The sequence below is a fragment of the Carcharodon carcharias genome, chromosome 31, assembly GCF_017639515.1.
Source record: "Carcharodon carcharias isolate sCarCar2 chromosome 31, sCarCar2.pri, whole genome shotgun sequence".
NCBI classification, from domain to species: Eukaryota; Metazoa; Chordata; class Chondrichthyes; order Lamniformes; family Lamnidae; genus Carcharodon; species Carcharodon carcharias.
The window spans coordinates 6,557,290-6,576,264 of record NC_054497.1 but is presented as its reverse complement, the minus strand read 5'-3'; the positions used below and the strand labels follow the sequence as shown (position 1 = coordinate 6,576,264).

At 47.3% G+C, this 18,975-nt stretch overlaps 1 protein-coding gene across 1 annotated transcript in view; it reads right to left on the bottom strand.

The window, feature by feature from the left end:
* LOC121271718 (proline-rich protein 12-like) overlaps positions 1–13,284 on the bottom strand; it is a 65,955-nt gene extending 52,671 nt beyond the window's left edge. Inside the window, exon 1 of the mRNA XM_041177903.1 lies at positions 12,960–13,284. Coding sequence (XP_041033837.1) covers positions 12,960–13,054 — 95 coding nt within the window. The 5' untranslated portion in view covers positions 13,055–13,284. The remainder of the gene's footprint in view (positions 1–12,959) is intronic.
* Positions 13,285–18,975: the final 5,691 nt, after the last annotated feature.

Below are 18,975 nucleotides of genomic sequence, written 5' to 3'. Positions count from 1 at the left end.
GGGATAGTGTAGAGGGAGCTTTACTCTGTATCTAACCCCATGCTGTACCTGAGAGGGTAAAACAGCATTCAGCAGCAGCATTGACAGCTCTCCCCTCTATAAACACAACAATAAAATTGTGCCAACTCTCTTTACTGTCCTGTAGTGGGCCTGAAATACCTGAATAGAGGCAAAGTTATAGTCGCATTCCATGCCAGAATTGAAGCCAATTAATGCAGCCAACTGCCCACCCAACCCAAGACCAGCCACCTCTTGGGAGACTCGATCTATGTGGCCCAAACTAGTGGGCGCATAGGGACAGCCACAAGTGGGGGACCTACTGACCCTCGCAGTGCACAATTGATTTTCTTTCAAATCTTTCCAGTCAGAAGCAGAGAGAGTAAAACAAACCACGGAACATACAGTATAAAAACAGACCTTTCAGCCCAAGTAATTAATGCCTATCCTGAAGAAGGATCAGAGGTGATTTTATTGAAACACACAAGATTCTGAGGGGGTATTGACAGGGTGGATGCTGAGAGGATGTTTCCCCTCATGGGGGAAGCTACAACCAGGGGGCACAATTTCAAAATAAGTGATCTCCCATTCAAGACGGAGATGAGGAGGAATTTATTCTCTCAGAGGGTTGTTAGTCTTTAGAATTCTCTTCCCCAGAGAGCAGTGGAGGCTGGCTCATTGAATATATCCAAGGCTGAGTTGGACAGATTTTTGATCGACAAGGGAATCAAGGGTTATGGGGAGGTCAGGCAGGAAATTGGAATTGAGGCCACGATCAGGTCAGCCATGATCTTATTGAATGGTGGAGCAGACTCGAGGGGCTGAATGGCCTACTCTTGCTCCCATTTCTTATGTACTCATGCTGCACATGAGCTTCCTCTACCTCACTCTATCCTAATCCTTTCTCCCTCTCGCGTTCATCTAGCTTCTCCTTAAATGCTTTAAACAATAAAGCTGCTTGGAGCCATCTCATTATTAAAATATTAATTAAATAATTATAATATAATTTTAAATATGAGTCTGAACATTGCTCAACTCTTCACCCAGTCACTGTCCTCTGGCACCATCTGTCGAGTTGCTGCTGTCCTTCCAAAGGGAACTTGGCAAGGTTCAGGGTGAAGGGAACATTTCCAGTTCGACAGACCCAGCTCCCAGTTGGCCCCAGTTGTGAGAATGATCATGTGGGCGACCATCATAATCCCGCCCTTGCCCTGACTTGTGCCGGGTCCCATTTACCCCAACCCCGTGCTCCGTTCAGTTCCTTTCGGGAGTCAGAGGGATTCCCTCGGACCTGACTTTATTTTCTGGTCTATGCCCCATTACCACTCTCCTGGGCTACTGCACCATGAAATCTTTTGTCCGTTAGTCTCTCCTGCCCTCCGCCCTATCACAGGCCTTCCTTTTTGCTCTTACTGGCCCCCACACCGCCCACCTGTTCCACTGACTTAAAAACGTTTACATCTCTATCTTTCTGGAGTTCTGATGAAAGTTTGTTGAACTGAAACGTTAACTCTGTTTTCTCTCCTCAGCTGCTATCTGACCTGCTGAGTTACATCTGGCATCTTTTTTTTTGCTTTTCTTTCAAACTTCCAGCATCCACGGTATTTTGCTATTTTATTAGAGGAATTCCCCGGAATTTTATCCAGAATTGTCTATAGATTTTTATCCCATTTTTTTCCGTGGTAACATGTACTTACAGGGAGTGAACAATCTCATCACTAGCGAGCCATGAAATTTGTGATGTCCTTATTCATTCCCACTCACATTTTTTCATTCCAGCTTTGCTCTTCCATCCATGCAATTTATACATCCTTCAAAACCTATTATTTATTTACTTATGCTTGCAAAGTAATTGTAGAACTGAATGGACAGATGACAAAGTGAGCCAAATAGCCTCTCTCATCCACACTTAACTTCAGACTGTTTGCATTCGCCCTGCACAAGTACCAGGCAATGACCATCTCGAACAAGTGAGAACTGAACTACCTCCGGTTGACATTCAATGGCATTACCCATCGCTGAATCTCCCACTACCAACATCCTGGGGGTTACCATTGACCAGAAGCTGAACTGGACTAGCCGTATAAATACTGTGGCTACAAAAGCAGGTCAGAGGCTGGGAATTCTGTGGAGAGTAACTCACCTCCTGACTCCCCAAAGCCTGTCCACCATCTACAAGGTCCAAGTCAGGAGTGTGATGGAATACTGCCCACTTGCCTGGATGAGTGCAGCTCCAACAACACGTGAGAAAACACCATCCAGGACCGAGCAGCCCAGTTGACTGCCACTCCATTCACTCCCTCCACCACTGATGCACAATTGCAGTAGTGTGTATCATTTACAAGATGCACTGCAGTAACTCACCAAAGTACCTTCAATAACACCTTCCAAACTTGTGGCCTCAACCACCTACAGCACCACCTCCAAGTTCTTCCCCAGCCACTCACCATCCTGACTTGGAAATACATTGCCGTTCCTTCACTGTCACTGGGTTAAAATCCTGGAACTCCCTCCCTAACAGCACTGTGGGTGTACCTACACCACTCGGACCGCAGAGGTTCAAGGTGGCAGCTCACCACCACCTTCTCAAGGGCAACTAGAGTTGGGTAATAAATGTTGGCCTTGCCAGCAACACTCTCATCACAAGGACGATAAGAGCCTTTGACCTGGAGCCGAGCTTCGGACCCCATGTCCTCTGCTTCACAAAGGCCTCCACAATATTCTGTCTTTGTCCCTGCCTCAGCTCATCTGCTGATGAAACCCTCACCGCCTATTTAGACTATTCCGAAGCTCTCCTGGTCAGCCTCGTCGCTTCCACCATCCATAAACTTCCGTTCGTTTAGGACTCTGCTGCTACATCCTAACTCACACGACATCTCCTCCACCCATCATCCGTGTGTTATTGGGCTGCTCTAGCAATGCCTCCAATTTGAAATTCTCAACCTCCAGCTCAAGTCCCTCCATGGCCTTGCACCCCTCCCTGTCCCTGTAAACTCCCCAGCCCCACAGCCCTCCAAGATCTCCACATTCCTCCAATTCTAGCCTCTTGCACATTGCCCTTTTTCCTCCAGCCAAGCCTTCTAGGCCCCAAGTTTCTGGAATTCTCTGTCAAAACCTCTCCACCAACATCCCCCCCTCTCTCTCTATCTCTCCTCCTTTAAGGTGTTCCATAAACCTCTTTGGCAAAGTGTTTTCATTACTTGTTTCTTCACAGGATGTGGGTGTCACTGGCAAGGTCAGCATTTGTCGCCCATCCCTAACTGCCCTTGAACTGAGTGGCTTGCTAGGCCATTTCAGAGGGCAGTTAAGAGTTAACCACATTGCCGTGGGTCTGAAGTCACATGTAGGCCAGACCAGGTAAGGACGGCAGGTTTCCTTCCCTAAAGGACATTAGTGAACCAGATGGGTTTTATGACAATGTTTCACGGTCACCATTACTGAAACTAGCTTTTGGTTCCAGATTTTTTTTTTATTAATTAAACTTCAATTCCACAAGCTGCCATAGTGGGATTTGAACCAATGTCCCCAGAGTATTAACCTGGGCCTCTGGGTTACTAGTCAAGTGACATTATCACTACGTCACCATGTCACCTAGAGGTGCCCCTAGAGGCAGCCATCCTAATGTCTCCTCCATCTTTACCTCAGTGAGGTGAGAGTGGCGACCTGAGTAGGACTGGAACACAGAACATTCCGGACATCCCACAAAGAAGCAGACGTAGCTAGGACCCATGCGGGTCCTGGTAGCAGCACCTAGTTTTTGGTGGAAGTGAGTGGAGTTGGAGGAGAAGTTGTCCAATTTGAGAACAAGTTCAGGCAGGTGGAGGAGGACAGAGCTGGACGGAGGCCATTTGGGCCTTCATTCAAGGCAGAAGCAGAGGGTTCTCGGGCTGATGAGAGGTCATCGACCCGAAATGTGAGCTCTGTTTTTCTCTCTCTCCACCAATGCTGCCCGACATGCTGAACTCTTCCAGCACTGTCACCGAATCGCAATAGTCAACAGGGCAGAAGGAGGCCACTCGGCTCATCATGTCTGCACCGGCTCTCCAAAAGGGCGATTCACCCAATGCCATTCCTCCGCCTTTTCCCGGTAACCCTGCACATTCTTCCCTTTTCAGGTCACCGTCTAATTCCCTCTTGGGCTTTTCGACTGGACCTGCTTCCGCCACGCTCTCAGGCAGCGCATTCCAGGCCGCAACCACCCGCCGCATTAAAAAAAAGCTTTCCCTCATATCTCCTTTGGCTTCTTCTGAAAAAGACCCAAATTCTTTTACTCTGATGGTCTCGCCGCAGAGGTGGAAACTCAACCTGCGCAGTTTGAAACACTGTCACAGCTATATCTGTGCTTTGGCCAGAAAGTCCCTAGTCTGTGCTCAGCTACCTGATCCCAACTAAGCTCTCGGATGGAAGCATTTCAATGGACCTCGGGGATCCAGTTTCCAGTGAGCATTACGGGACAAATACTTGGGATTTTGGGTGCATCCCGTGGGTTTTATTTCTCCTAGGTGATTCGAAATGATATCCGAGACTTCGCTTTTATTGAAATGCACACGTGGTGCACATTCCCTCTGGTAGGGGGGGTTGGGGTGAGGTGGGTGGGGTGGTGGTACCCGCAAAACCAGGCCACTCGGGGTGACGTCAGGAAGCACTTCTTCACGCAAAGGCTAGTGGAAAGTGAAAATTTCAAACTGAGATTGATGAGATATTTGTCAGGCACAGAGCATCAAGGGATCTGGAATCGAGGTGGGAACCCAGCCACGGTGTAACTGAATGACGGAACTGGCCTGAGGGGCTGAATGGCCTCGCCCTGAAGGTTCGCCTGCCTGATTCCTGGGGTGAAGGGGTTATCGTGTGAGGAAAGGTCGAGTAGGTTGGGCCTATGCTCATTGGGGTTGAGAAAAATGAAGGGTGGTCTGATTGAAACATTTAAGATCCTGAAGGGGTTTGACAGGGTGGATGCTGAGAGAATGCTTTCTCTCCCCTCCAGACACACACACACACACACACACACACACGCCCCACCCCCCACCTTGTGGGGGAGTCTAGGGTGCACAGTTTACAAATAAGGAGTCTCCCATTTAAGAGATGAGGAGGAATTCCTTCTCTCAGAGGGTCGTTAATCTGTGGAATTCTCATCAGCAGTGGAGGCTGGGTTATTGAATATATTCAAGGCGGAGTTAGACAAATCTTAGATTGACAAGTGAGTCAAGGGTTATGCCAGGCAGACAGGAAGGGGGTGTTGAGGCCACAATCAGATCAGCCATGATCTTATTGAATGGCGGAGCAGGGTTGATGGGCCAAACGCCTACTCCTGTTCCTAATTCTTGTTTTCCCATTAGTGGTCCCAGTGTTGTGGGACCCAGTGAACATGATGGGATATTTTGTTTGAATTTTTTTCCACATCCCATGGGACTCCTCTGGGAGCGGGGGAACAGCAGGATGGGGCACAGTTCGAGGGGGCCACAGTGTGGGGAGGAAGATGGCTGATTCAGGATCTCATGACTGGTTAGGAGGGAGATTGAGGCATCGAGGTATGTCCTGACACTCAAATCCACACGCAGTCCTGCACCATCTTCAAAGGTCCTTTTAATGCCCCGCCTTGTCTCACCTGAAGTATAGCTCTACAAGTACTGAGCACCTCACACTAGTAGCATGTTCCTCATGAGTGACCCCAGACAGCTGCTCAACAGTGGAAGCCTTCACAGCCCAGTCCATCTCTTCTCTCCCAACCCCCCCCCCCACCCAACCTCACATCACCAGCAACCACACTTGCCACAGGACTGGAACTGAAAAGGTTGAATTATCAGGACCATAAACTTGGCTCACATTCCCAAGATTTTTGACCATCAAAGGGGTGATTTAATCGCAGGGTTTAAGATGAGAACAAGATTTGATAGGGCAAAGACATGTTGAAACGCAGAGCAGCCATAACCTAACGGAATGGTGGTGCAGGCTCAAAGGACTGAATGGCCTCCTCCTGTTTCTTGGTGAGACCACATCTGGAATACTACGAAGAGCTCTGGCCTCCTTACTTGAAAAAGGATATAGATGAGTTGGAAGCAGTTTAGAGTAGGTTCACTTAAGTTGTTCCTGGGATGATGGGGTTATATTACAGGGAAAGGTCGAGTAAGTTGGACTGTACCCATTAGAGTTTAGAAGAATGAGAGGTGATCCTATTGAAACACATGATCCTCGAGGAACTTGATAAGGTGGATGCCTGTGGGGTAGACTAGAACAAAGGGACATAGTTTAAGAATAAGAGGTCTCCCTTTTAAGACAGGGATGAGGAGAATTTTGTTCTCTCATTGGGCCGTTAGTCTTTGGAATTCTTGTCCTCAGACAGCAGTGGACATTGAATAGATTCAAGGCTGAGTTAGACAGATTCTTGATCGACAAGGGGGTCAAGGGTTATGGGGGCAGACAAGAAAGTGGAGTTGAGGTCACTATCAGATCAGCATCGATTTTATTGAAAGGCAGAACAGGACCAAAGGGCTGAATGGCCTACTCCTGCTCCTAAGTTCTATGTTCCTATGGTTAGAAGTGCAATACTCAGCTTATTCTTCCCCTCCCTAAGCCCAGGGTGCAATGGCTGCGAATCATCAGACCAAGAGAGGGAGATTGGGTAACCGAGTACAAACTGGGGGAATTTCCTGCTTTGTAGTTACAGCATTTTGTTAATATTCACCTGATCACAGGATAATCAGATGGGAGGGAGGCTGTGCAGGGGAGGAGGGACTACACGGGAGAGGAGGAGTTGGGGGGGGGGCACACAGGGAAGGGGGGGCCACATGGGAAAGGGGGACTGCTGCGCGGGGAATGAGGGGGGCGGTGGGAGGGCAACGTAGTCACTATAGGGGAAAAATCAGCGAGTGTTCCCACTCTTGGTTACTATCCAATGGCGTGCATACATGTGGCTAGATCTCAGGCACAACTGTGAAGCACTCTGTGGTTGAATAGCCTGCCTACACTTGCTGTATCAGTGTGCAGACGATGAATGCTGCTGCTGCTTGGGTGTGAGGTGCCAGACATTCAGCCTTGTACCTCTGCACAAATCAACAGCCTCAGGAGAGACAGGGATAAAAACTGATTTTACTTTTTAAAAATGTCTAAATTCAGTACAAGCAGCTGCTCACCTTGGGGTTGCTGCTCCTGCCTCTAATCCACAGGCGTAACTTCTGACCTGTGGCAAACTACAAACTGCTGTTCAAAGAAACACTGCCAGCAGCTAAAATAGAGGAATAAAGTAATAAAAACAGCAGCAACAGAACTGGGAACTCTCTCTGCCTCAGTCTGTCCCGAAGGTACCTCAGTCTGCAGTCTGTCTGTGGTAATGTAAGCAGACGGTAGAGTCGTGGGTATGTTACTGGACTCATCGTCCAGCTCAAAACTCACATGGCCGCTTGAAAATTTGAATTCAGTTTTTTAAGGTGTTGGCATCAGTTAAAGTGACCACAAAGCTGCCAGGATTGTTGTCAAAAAGCCAACTGGTTGACAAATACCCTTTGGAGAAGGAAATCTGCCAGTTTCACCCATTCCGGGACTTTATATGACTCCGGTCCCATGTCAATGTGGTTGACTTTTAACCATCCTCTTAAATGGTCCAGCGAGCCACTCATTCGTGTCAAACCTTTCAAGAATCCAGGCCAATGCCACTACCACTTTCCCAGAGCAACTTGGAATAGGCAACAAATGTCACTCATGCCAGCGACACCCACATCCCAAGATTGAATGTTTAAAAATGTGCTGGAAAGACGTCAACTTGGTCAGGGACAATGTTTTCTGGCTCCCTCTCCCAATGCACTCCTTCCCAACGCTTCCCGAGCAGTGTTCAATCAAGAGTTCCCTGTCCAGGCACCCCACAGGCCCACCATCACTTCCGTTAAACCTCAACAGGTTGGGATCTTGGGTGGGCTTGTGTTCATTGCAGACCCACCTCTCTGCATAGGGAAAGAGGCGGGATTGCAGTCAGGAGGCCTGCCTGCCTGTGATATCAGGGGCCAGGAAGCTAGCACGGCGGTCTGGGTATCATCCCTGGATTGTGACACTTCCAGGGAACCTGGGAGAGAAGGGGGAGGGATGGGGATCCCTCATCCAGACACTTTGCAATCCTTGTTTGTGGGACTCTACCAAAGAAGCTTTGATTGTGTGACAGAGGGGAACGGAGGCAAACAGGGTTCATTTGCCCCCCCTTTTGATGGCCCAAAGTTTGTTGGGTAAGGACATCGAGGGATATGGATCAAAGGGAGGTAACTGGAGTCAAGGGAGAGATCAGCCATGGAACAGACTCAAGGGGCTGTGTGGCCCACTCCCTGATTCAATGTACAGCAACAAACCAGGGCGGTGTTTAGCTGTGAATAGAAACTTACAGCACAAGGGGAGGCCATTCAGCCCATCATGCTTGTGCCAGCACTTTGAATGAGCCATCCAATAAATCCAAGGTAGCCAACCCTCCAGGATCGGCCTGATTGAAGATCAATCTCCAGGACGCTGCTGTGTGCAACCCTGGAGAAAAATCATCAGGACATTAAATAAAAATTGTTTTCATATTTGAACATTTCCCTTTACCAGATATAAAAATATTGAAATGGTGTGTGGGGGTGGGGAGGGAGGCTGGTTGACTGACAGTCAACCATCCTCCAACTGGGTAATGAGTCTTTTTGCTTTCCAATTGGCATAGGAAGGCCATACGTCACAAGGATGGATGTGTTGGCCAATGAATGGCTGGAGTGTGGGGGCAAGTCATGTGATGAAACCTCCAGGAATTCATTTAATCACAGTTGACAACCCTGAATTAATCCCACTCCCCAGCCCTTTTCAAATATATATCCAGCTCCCTTTCTGAAAGTTATTATTCAATCTGCTGCCAGCACCCATCACACGACCATGAAAGACAAGACTTAAGGGTTCACAAACATCTTCAGCCAGAAATGCTGGGTAGCTGATCCCTGTCAGTCTCCTCCCGAGGTCTCTGCCACTACAGCTGCCTGTCTTTAGCCAACGCAACTCACTCCACACGATATCAAGGAATGGCTAAGCGAACCGGATAAGGCAACAGCTACAAGTCCCGACAACATCCCGGCTATAGTGCTGAAGACCTGTCCTCCAGAATCGGCCACACCCCTAGCCAAGCTGTTCCAGTACAGCTAAAACGTTGGCATCCACCCAATAATGTGGAAAATTGCCCAGACACATTCTGTCACAAAATCCATTCCAGCCAATTACCCCCCCATCAGTCTCTGCTCGGCCAGCAGCAAAGTGATGGAAGAGGTCTTCGAAAGTGCTATCAAGTGGCACTACCACAGCAATAACCTGCTCAGTGACGCTCAGTTTGGGGTCTGCCAGGGCCACTCTGCTCCAGACCTCATTACAACCTTGGTCCAGGTGAAGCGAGTCATTGGCCTTGATATCAAGGGTATTGGACCATCCTGTGGCATTGTGCCTGTATGTGGCATCAAGGAGCCCCAGTAAACCTGAAGTGAATGGGAGTCAGGGGAAAAATCTCCATTGGCTGGCACAAAGGAAGAGAGCTGCGATCATTTGAGGTTGGTAATCACAATCGCAGGAGTTCCTCAGGTCGTGTCCTCGGCCCAACCATCTTTAGCTGCTGCATCAATGAGCTTCCGTCTAACATAAAGTCAGATATTCCGTTACAATTGGACAATATTCATTATCATTTGCAACTCTTCAGCTAATGAGACAGTCTGTGCCCTCATGCTGTATGCCCCGAACAATGTTGGAGCAGGTTTGGGATAATAACTGATAAGCAACATTTGTGCCAGGCAAGTGCCATGCAATGACCATCTCCAGCAAGAAAGAGTCTAACCATTTCATCTTGTTATCCAATGGCATTACCATTGCTAAGTCAACATCCTGGAGGTCACCAGTGACCAAAAACTCAACTGGACCAACCACATAAATAGAGTGGCTTGAAGAGCTCAGAGACTGGACATTCAATAGTGACTGACTCACCCTCTCGCTAAACCAAAGCTTCTTCACCACCTACAAGGTATAAGTCAGGAGTGTGATGGAATACTTGCCAGTGGCTGCTGCAGCTTACAAAACGCTCAAAACCATCCAGGACAACGCAGCCCCCTTGATGGGCACCCCACCCACTGCCTTAAACTTTCACTCTTTCCACCACCGTGGCTGAAGCAGGGACTAAAACTGCAGGATACACTGCAGCTGCTCACCAAGGCTCCTTGGGCAGAGCCTTCCAAAGCCACAACCCTCCACCACCTACAAGAACAAGGGTAACAGGTGCAGGTGAAACATCACCAAATGCAAGTCACACACGCGTGCCAATCTGGACATATGTTGTTGTTCCTTCATTGCCAAAATCATGGAGCTCCCTAGCTAACCTCTACCACCACAGACTGCCATGAAGATGCATCACCACCCTAAGGGCAACTAGGATTGGGCAATAAATGCCAGCCTTGCCAATGATGCCCACATCCCAAAAATGTTTTTTTTTAAAAAGTCTTAGTAAAGACCTTCCCAGATCATCATAACTCACTGTAAAAAAAAAACTCACCTCCCCTCTAATCCTTTTGCCATAAATAACTAACACTGAGTCTCCCTGGGTGAACTGATTCCTAAGTTGCCGAGTATATGAAGGATAATTATTGCAGCATTTACATACACCACCCTGGTTTGGACAGAGTGTTCAAACCTCAAACAACTTGAGTTCAGGCAATTTTTAAATTGCCTGTTTTCGCTCTTCCTGTCTGAGAAAAAAAACAAATTCCTCTCCCAACTGCCACTATTTTTGAGGATATTTATCCAAGTCAGGGCAGTGGGTGACTTAGAGGAAAACCTTGTTAGCTGCTGCCCTCGTCCTTCTAGGCTGCAGGGGTCCCAAAATTGGTCAAAGAAACCAGGGCTCTGGGCTGCAGTGCAAGAAATTAAGCCCTCCATTGCTGAATAACTACAAACTCAGCAGACTGGCTCCTGGTGCCTTACTTTGCAATCAATCCAACTGCACTTTTGTCACCTGAATCTTGACTACAGGGTGACGAATGCCCTGAGCGTGGGATATTTACACCACAGGCTTCAGTTAGAGACCAGTGATTTTTTTTTAAAACTATAATGCCTTAATTAAGCCTGTGTCCAATTAAAAAGGGGGATTAATACACTGAACTTGGGTAATAGAATATGAAAGCCCAGGAGATGCTCATTCAGCCCATTGTGCCTGTGCTCGGCTCTTTGCAGGTTCTCCCCAATTACACCCAGTCCCCCTGCTCTTTTCAAGTCTTTATCCAATTCCCTTTTGAAAGTTCCTCTTGAATCTGCCTCTCAGGCAGTACTGTTCCAGATCTCAACAACTCGCTGCATCTCAGCCCTCAAGTTCATCTAAACTTATAGAGCATCAGAAGAACTGGGAAGAGAAATTAACTGCAAAACTAGCTAAAGAACCCTGCTCATTTCGAGCAGACGAGCCCTGCTCCTCATTGTCTACACAGCAAAGCTGTGGTCAGTTTCAGTGTCGATGGCTCTGCTCCTCAACAGCCATTGGTCACCTGAAGACAGTGTCTCGCTGGGATAGTTTCTTCGGGCTATTCACATCCAAGGGCAGACAGTGACTCCTGAAAGACTATTTGGCTATATGGAGCATCACTGTGATTGTGTCCCATCCCTCACCTGAGGCCCCATCCCAAAAGCGATTAAGAATGTAAACCTCAACTAACATGCACCCCCTCCCCTGCTCACCCACAGCTCAATGATACTGAGCTCAAACCACGATCCCAACTGAGCCCATCTATCTCAGCACAGGATCAAACTCGGCACCCACCTGGCCCACATCGACTTTTTAAAAATACCGTGCACCCCATCCTGAAACTGACCAAGTCTACGAGAAACTTACAAGGACAGATGGGCTCTTCCTCTGCCCACCTTCCTCCTCCTTCTCCCCCGCCGCCGTACCGCCCCCCCCCCAAAAAAAAATCACAAGGGGAGGGAGTCAACAAAGAGGCAGCAAACTCAGCTTCACAAATAATCCAACTTCCCAGTTTTATTACAATCCTTATTCAGATCTGCCAACTCTCTCGTCATCAGCTTAACGCTAGCAAGGCTGCAATGTTTAATTTTAAAACTTGGGGTTTTTATTCTACCACCCATCGCCCCCCACCCCCCCCCCCCCACCACCAAACCTACCTACCCCACCCCACCCCACCCCAATGCCCCTTCCAAAATGTTAACGGTGTAATACCATTTCCAAGTGCAGCATTTGAACCTCATTTGGTAAGCGGGCGGGAGGGAAAGTGGGTTGGACTTTCTCAGGCACAGAGATTGCAACGGGGCCTAGCAATGGAGAAAGGGAAAGAAATGTCTACATTTTAAAAACCACGAGAGAATGCATGTGCTTAAGCAACAAAAAAAAAATGTTGCGTTTTTAACATGCACACACACACATACACACACAATCTTGGAAAAGAAAGGTTGCAGTTATTGAAAGAGAGGGGAATGTGGAGGGGGGGGGGGGAGGGGGTAGGCTAAGGAAGCAAAGCTGGGCCCCAAGCTCTATTATCAATAACATCCCATTCCTTTCCCATCTCATTTCGCATCTATTTCTCTTCCACCTTTGATCAGTTTCCAGCCGCTCACAGGCGCTACATTGTGTCGAACATTTGTTGCAATTCCCCTCGTTTTACCCCCACCCCCCCTCCTATTTTTTGTAATTCTCTCTTCCATGATTTTTCTTTAGATACATTAAAGGCCCTTTATTCCATTCTTTGTGTGTCTGTGTGTTACGTTATATATTTTTTTTCCCAAAAAAAGAGAGAGAACCCCTTTTGTATCGCTTGTTAACTTTGCATTCGTTAAATTGTAGCCGATATTTGCGACCAACGAGTTGAAATGGACTCGCAGGAGAGACTAGCACCCCCAACTCCCCTCAGATCCGAGATACACCGGCTTTTTATTGGGGGGGGGGGGGGGGTGTAATTAAACGAAAGCTATATTTTTTTTACCTGGCTTTTACTCCTGACGGTGATCTGTCGTAAGTCCATCCTTGCCCAGCGCCTAGTGGATCTCCAAATCCAGAAGCAGGATAATTTCTATCCATTAAATTTAGTTCGAGTTGTTTTATTTTTGCTCTTTTTAAATTGTTGAAACCCGGGTTTTTTTTTTGCAAGCCTTCGAGACGTTCTTGGATTGCACTTTTCCCCCAGAACTGACTGACTGAATCTAATGCTACTTTATTTTGGTACGTCTGGGGGTTCCTATTTTGCTCTTAGTTTTAAAGCAAAAAAAAAATTTGCAATGTGTGTATATTTTTTTTTAAAAGAATTCTTGCAGGGGGGGGGGGGGGAACTCACAGTTCGGCCATCTTTCAGGCTCTCTCTCTCTCTGCCTGTCTGTGATCTGAATACCCAGAATACATTTCAGAGAGAAAGAGGGAGGGGAAGAGGATTACATATCTCAGAGCTATCCCACCAATAACAGGGAACAAACACACACACACACACACACACATGCAAAAATATTCACCCAGCACCACACACACACACACACAGCAGAATGGAGACAAAAATCCAACACCCTTAAATGCACGCGCTCCCAAGTCAAGAGTTAAACAAAAGCAAGGAAACCAGATAAAACAGAAACATGAAATTCAAATCAGGGGGTGGAGGGGGGAGGTGAGATTCGACACCAAGTCACAGAGATTTAAAAACAAAACACCCATTAGATTGACAAACGGGAAACATTTGCAAACGTCAAATGTCAGGAATCAGAGATTAGATTCTGACATCTGGACTAACATCTGGAGAATCTGCACCAGTGCAAAGTGGCTTTGACACCCGTGTTCTGGTGCATTCAAAACCCTTCACCTGATGGACACCTGGTGTGTAAGGGTCCTTTGTGTCAGAATCACTTTGATGGTCTTGTCCATGCTCAGGTAGCTTCGGAGGGTGAGCATGCATTGCCCACCAGGGCCTTCTTGGCCCCCCCGGTCAATCAGGAGGCCGGTGTGAATGGGTTTGGCATATTCAACCCTTTTCCTCATTGGCCTGTGCTAACTCAGTAATGTCAGTGATCACACTGAGCGAAATGGCTAAAAAAGTGTTAAACTGGCACAGAAGGGGACACTGTTCTGAGGTTGTATCTCGTCTGCATTGTTAAGGTCAGTGTAGAGGGAGCTTTACTCTGTATCTAACCCCGTGGTGTACCTGTCCTGGGAGTGTTTGATGGGGACGGTGTAGAGAGAGCTTTACCCTATATCTAACCCCGTGCTGTACCTGTCCTGGGAGTGTTTGATGGGGACAGTGTAGAGGGAGCTTTACTCTGTATCTAACCCCGTGCTGTACCTGTCCTGGGAGTGTTTGATGGGGACAGTGTAGAGGGAGCTTTATTCTGTATCTAACCACCTGCTGTACCTGTCCTGGGAGTGTTTGATGGGGACAGTGTAGAGGGAGCTTTACTCTGTATCTAACCCCGTGCTGTACCTGTCCTGGGAGTGATTGATGAAGACGGTGTAGCAGCCTTCCATCTCTTCAGACGATATTTTGTGCCGTGATGGTCAACTCATCCGGGAGATTATGTGGCTGTGGGGTGGGAAGTGTTGAATTGTGATGCTCCAACCGCCATAAGTGTGACACAGGCTTGATGGACCATCCATTCTGCTCCTAATCACCATGCCCATGTGTAACTTGCATTCAAATTATATCTGATCGACAGGGTGTCTCAAGGTGTTTTGCAACCAATTGATTTTTATTTCCTCTTCCAATGGGCTAATGGAGCCTGTTTGCACATGACAATATCTCATAAACAGAAAATTAATTAATAACCAGATAATTAAGGGATTCTTCTGGGTGTGTTAGTGAAGTGACAATTGTTGGCCAGATAAGCAGGAGAGTGTTCTTTGTTCTTTAAATAGTACCCTGGGATCCATTCACTATATCAAAACAGGGCCTCAGTTAAACAAAAACAGAATTACCTGGAAAAACTCAGCAGGTCTGGCAGCATTGGCAGAGAAGAAAAGAGTTGACGTTTCGAGTCCTCATGACCCTTCGACTGAGCAGTTCGGTCGAAGGGTCATGAGGACTCGAAACGTCAACTCTTTTCTTCTCCGCCGATGCTGCCAGACCTGCTGAGTTTTTCCAGGTAATTCTGGTTTTGTTTTGGATTTCCAGCATCCGCAGTTTTTTTTGTTTTTACCTCAGTTAAACGTCTCATCTCAAAGACATCACCTCCAATGGTGCAGCACTCCCTCAGTACTGCACTGAGAGTGACAGCTTAGATTTTTGTGCTCAAATGGTTGTTAATCTCTAGAATTCTCTTCCCCAGAGAGCAGTGGAGGCTGGGTCATTGAATATATTCAAGGCGGAGTTAGGCAGATCTTTGATTGACAAGTGAGTTGAGGGTTATGGGGGACAGGCAGGAAAGTGGAGTTAAAGATACATCAGATCAGGCACGATCTTATCAAATGCTGGAGCAGGCTTGAGGGGCCGAATGGCCTACTTCTCCTATTTCTTATCACCTTATGCAGCAAGATCTGGACAATGTTCAGACTTGGGCTGACATGTGGCAAGTAACAATGGCACCACACAAGTGCCAGGCAATAACCATGTCCAACAAAAGAGAATCTAACCATCTCTCCTTGACATTCAATGGCATTACCATCACTGAATACCTGACTATCAACATCCTGGGGGTTACCATTGACCAGAAACTGAACTGGACCAGCCATATAAATACTGTGGCTACAAAAGCAGGTCAGAGACCGGGAATTCTGCAGCAGGTAACTCACCTCCTGATTCTGCAAAGCCTGTCCACCATCTACAAGGCTCAAGTCAGGTGTGTGATGGAATACTCTCCCCTTGCCTGGATGAGTGTAGCTCCAATAACACTTAAGAAGTTTGACCATCCAGGACAAAGCAGCCCACTTGATTGGCACCCCATCCACCACCTTCAACATTCACTCCCTCCACCACCGATGCACAGTGGCAGCAGTGTGTACCATCAACAAGATGCACTGCAGCACTCAGCAAGGCTCCTGACAGCACCTTCCAAATCCACAACCACTGTCAGCTAGAAGGACAAGGGCAGCTGATACATGGGAACACCAAAACCTGGAAGTTCCCCTCCAAGCCACACACCATCCTGACTTGGAAATATATCGGCTGTTCCTTCACTGTCGCTGGGTCAAAATCCTGGAACTCCCTCCCTAACAGCGCTGTGGGTGTACCTACACCACATGGACTGCAGCGGTTCAAGAAGGCAGCTCACCCACCACCTTCTCAAGGGGCAATTAGGGATGGGCAATAAATGCTGGCCTAGCCAGTGATGCCCATATCCCGTTAACAAATTTTTGAAAAATTATTTTAAAGCTCTGGTTTGGAGCTGGAATCCACGATTTTCTGAGTTGGGGTGTTAATGGAGCCAAGTTGAGACCGATAATTGTCATCAATTCCAAAGACAGCTTTGGACCGACACTAGCGGAATAATTAAGAGAAATTGTGGGATCACCTTGGGAAAAGTAGGAAGGGTTGGGAATCATTCATGGTAATCCTTGCCCTGGAAGTATTGGAATATTTTTTGAAGAGTTTATTAAACAACAGAAGTGAAGTTCAAAGCCATTTTATTACAGAGCCCTTACATAACTCCATATATATTAAAGTACATAAAACACTAACATAATAACAAGTACAAGGCAATGTGGTTCTGTTTTTGTTTTGAGGCCTAGTTACTTGGAATTTATTTAATTTTTGTTTCCATATTCCTGCACCCCCACCATAATTCTCTTCCCTCCACTCCCAGAGACATGGCAGCTAAGTTTAACTGAACTCACAGAGGGAGAAAACCCACAGGGCTAGGTGGAATGCTGATTTTAATCGTCCTTGGCCTCAACAGACAGTAAAATCAGAAGGGGGTGAGAAATAAATGCTGTACCCCATCCAGTCAGTTTCTCAATGGGAAGGTTAGATTAAAATTGCCCCCATTGACTCTTGCTGGGGTACGGTCTCATGGGTAGCTCTGAGTGAGTGCGGGCCTCGAACCAGTGTTGGCATGAAACCAGGGCCCGATATTCATTCAATCCTATCTGTCAGGAGGTCAAAGGATAATGATCAGAATTCAGAAACCTGGCTGATTTATCCTCCCTCATGGGTTTATCGCGCCTCCACTTAAATCCAACAAGGAGGCCTGACTGAATTTCCCTCAGCCTAACACCTGGTGTCCTGAGGCCAACTGTGGCATTCCAACTGCTAACACAACTGAGATCAGCTAACTTGGCATAACCTGGGTACGGAAGACAACACCTTCAATTTGTATGCCCCAGTTCCCTGTAATTACCCACTAAGCTACCAGGCCCACTGTAGGAAGCACTGGTTTATCCCCAAGATCTCAACCAGCCATTGGACACAGCTAGTTCCACAGCCTTCAAGAAAGGCAACAAGCCAAGGTCCTAACCACAACCCCATGCCCCCCCCACCCCCGCCCGCCTCCCCAACCAAACAGTTTCAAATGAAGATACCCTGTTGTCCAGTTCATTTTTGACAAATTCTTTAGGAATTATGCCTTTCAGAGGTGGCTGGACTGATTCCTTACTGAGGTAGAGATCACATTGTATGGAAGGCAAGTGTCCTTACAGATAAGCATGCGATCACCTGCACAGGTTTCAAATTCTCTAGATTTCCCCCCTCATTGCTCTCTCGAGTTATTTTGCCCCTCCAGGAGATCATGATTGCGAAGGGCAGAATGATGAGGGATTGAGCACCCAGTCATAGTGGACCAGTTGGTCTTTTCCTGCTCATCCATTTTGTATGGAATTAGTGATACGTGGATCATCTAGCATGGTTTAGTTTTAATGGTCTTGCCCTTACAACATGGGAGGTCTTGCGGCACAGTGGGTAGCGTCTCTGCCTCCGAGCCAGAAGCCCAGTGTTTGAGACTCACCCCAGGATGTGACGGCCAAGGAAGGTGCGTTCATAACTCGGCCAAGCAGGTTGAGTATCAACCTGCAAACCCTTCGAACACACGCCTATGGCAGGCAGTAGGAGCGAGAGAGATTCCTGGTCAGCCATGTGAAGGAAAACACGTTGGAGTTTTGGCCATCACTATCCATCACATCAGCTTACAATACATATGGGGCATAGTGATATTGTCACTGGATTAGTATTTCAGGGTAATGCTCCGTGGACCTGAGTTCAAATCCCACCATGGCACATAGTGAAATTTGAATTCAATAAAAACATCTGACGATGACCACCAAACCATTGCCAAAACCCATCCTGTCTGGTTCCCCAATGTCCTTTAGGGAAGGAAATCTGCTGTGCTCACCTGGTCTGGCCTACATGTGACTCCAGACCCACAGCAATGTGGGTGACTACTTAAATTGCCTTCTGAACAAGGGCAATAAATGCTGGCCCAGCCAGCAACACCCACATCCCATGAACAAATAATAAAAAGAAATTGCACTTAAGCCACAGCAACTCGGACTTCCGGAGTGAACTGTAGGACCACTTACAACCAAGAGGCTGAGAGTTCAGAATTCCCAACATGGCTGATTGGTTTCTTTCATTTCTCATGGTGAGTTTTTATTTTGTTTCCGTGTCTGGCCTAGGGTTAGCCCACATGAGCAGGTCAACTCCCAATGCTCTCAGGAGCAGCAGATAATGAAGTGCAGTCTTGGTTACGTTACCTTTATGCAGAGGACAAATTTTGAATCAAAAAAAGTCATACCAGTGGGACCACTTTAAGGTTTTTTTTTTAATTAAAAAGGCAATTAGTCTCTCGTACAGCATTCTTCCCCTCCCCTCCTGCCCAACAAAGCTAGACAGTGAAATGTGTGAGAATTACGCAATGCCCTGTTAAAATTGAGGACACCAAGCACAATGTACTGTCTAACAAATAACTCGCAGGATTTACTGAAGTTGTAATAAGCTGCAGTGTTGCCCCCCACCCCCTCCCACCAACTGCCCCCAGCCCCACCCTGCTCTGAGCCATCATGTTTAAACCCACCCTCTGTAGGCAGAAAGTGGAATT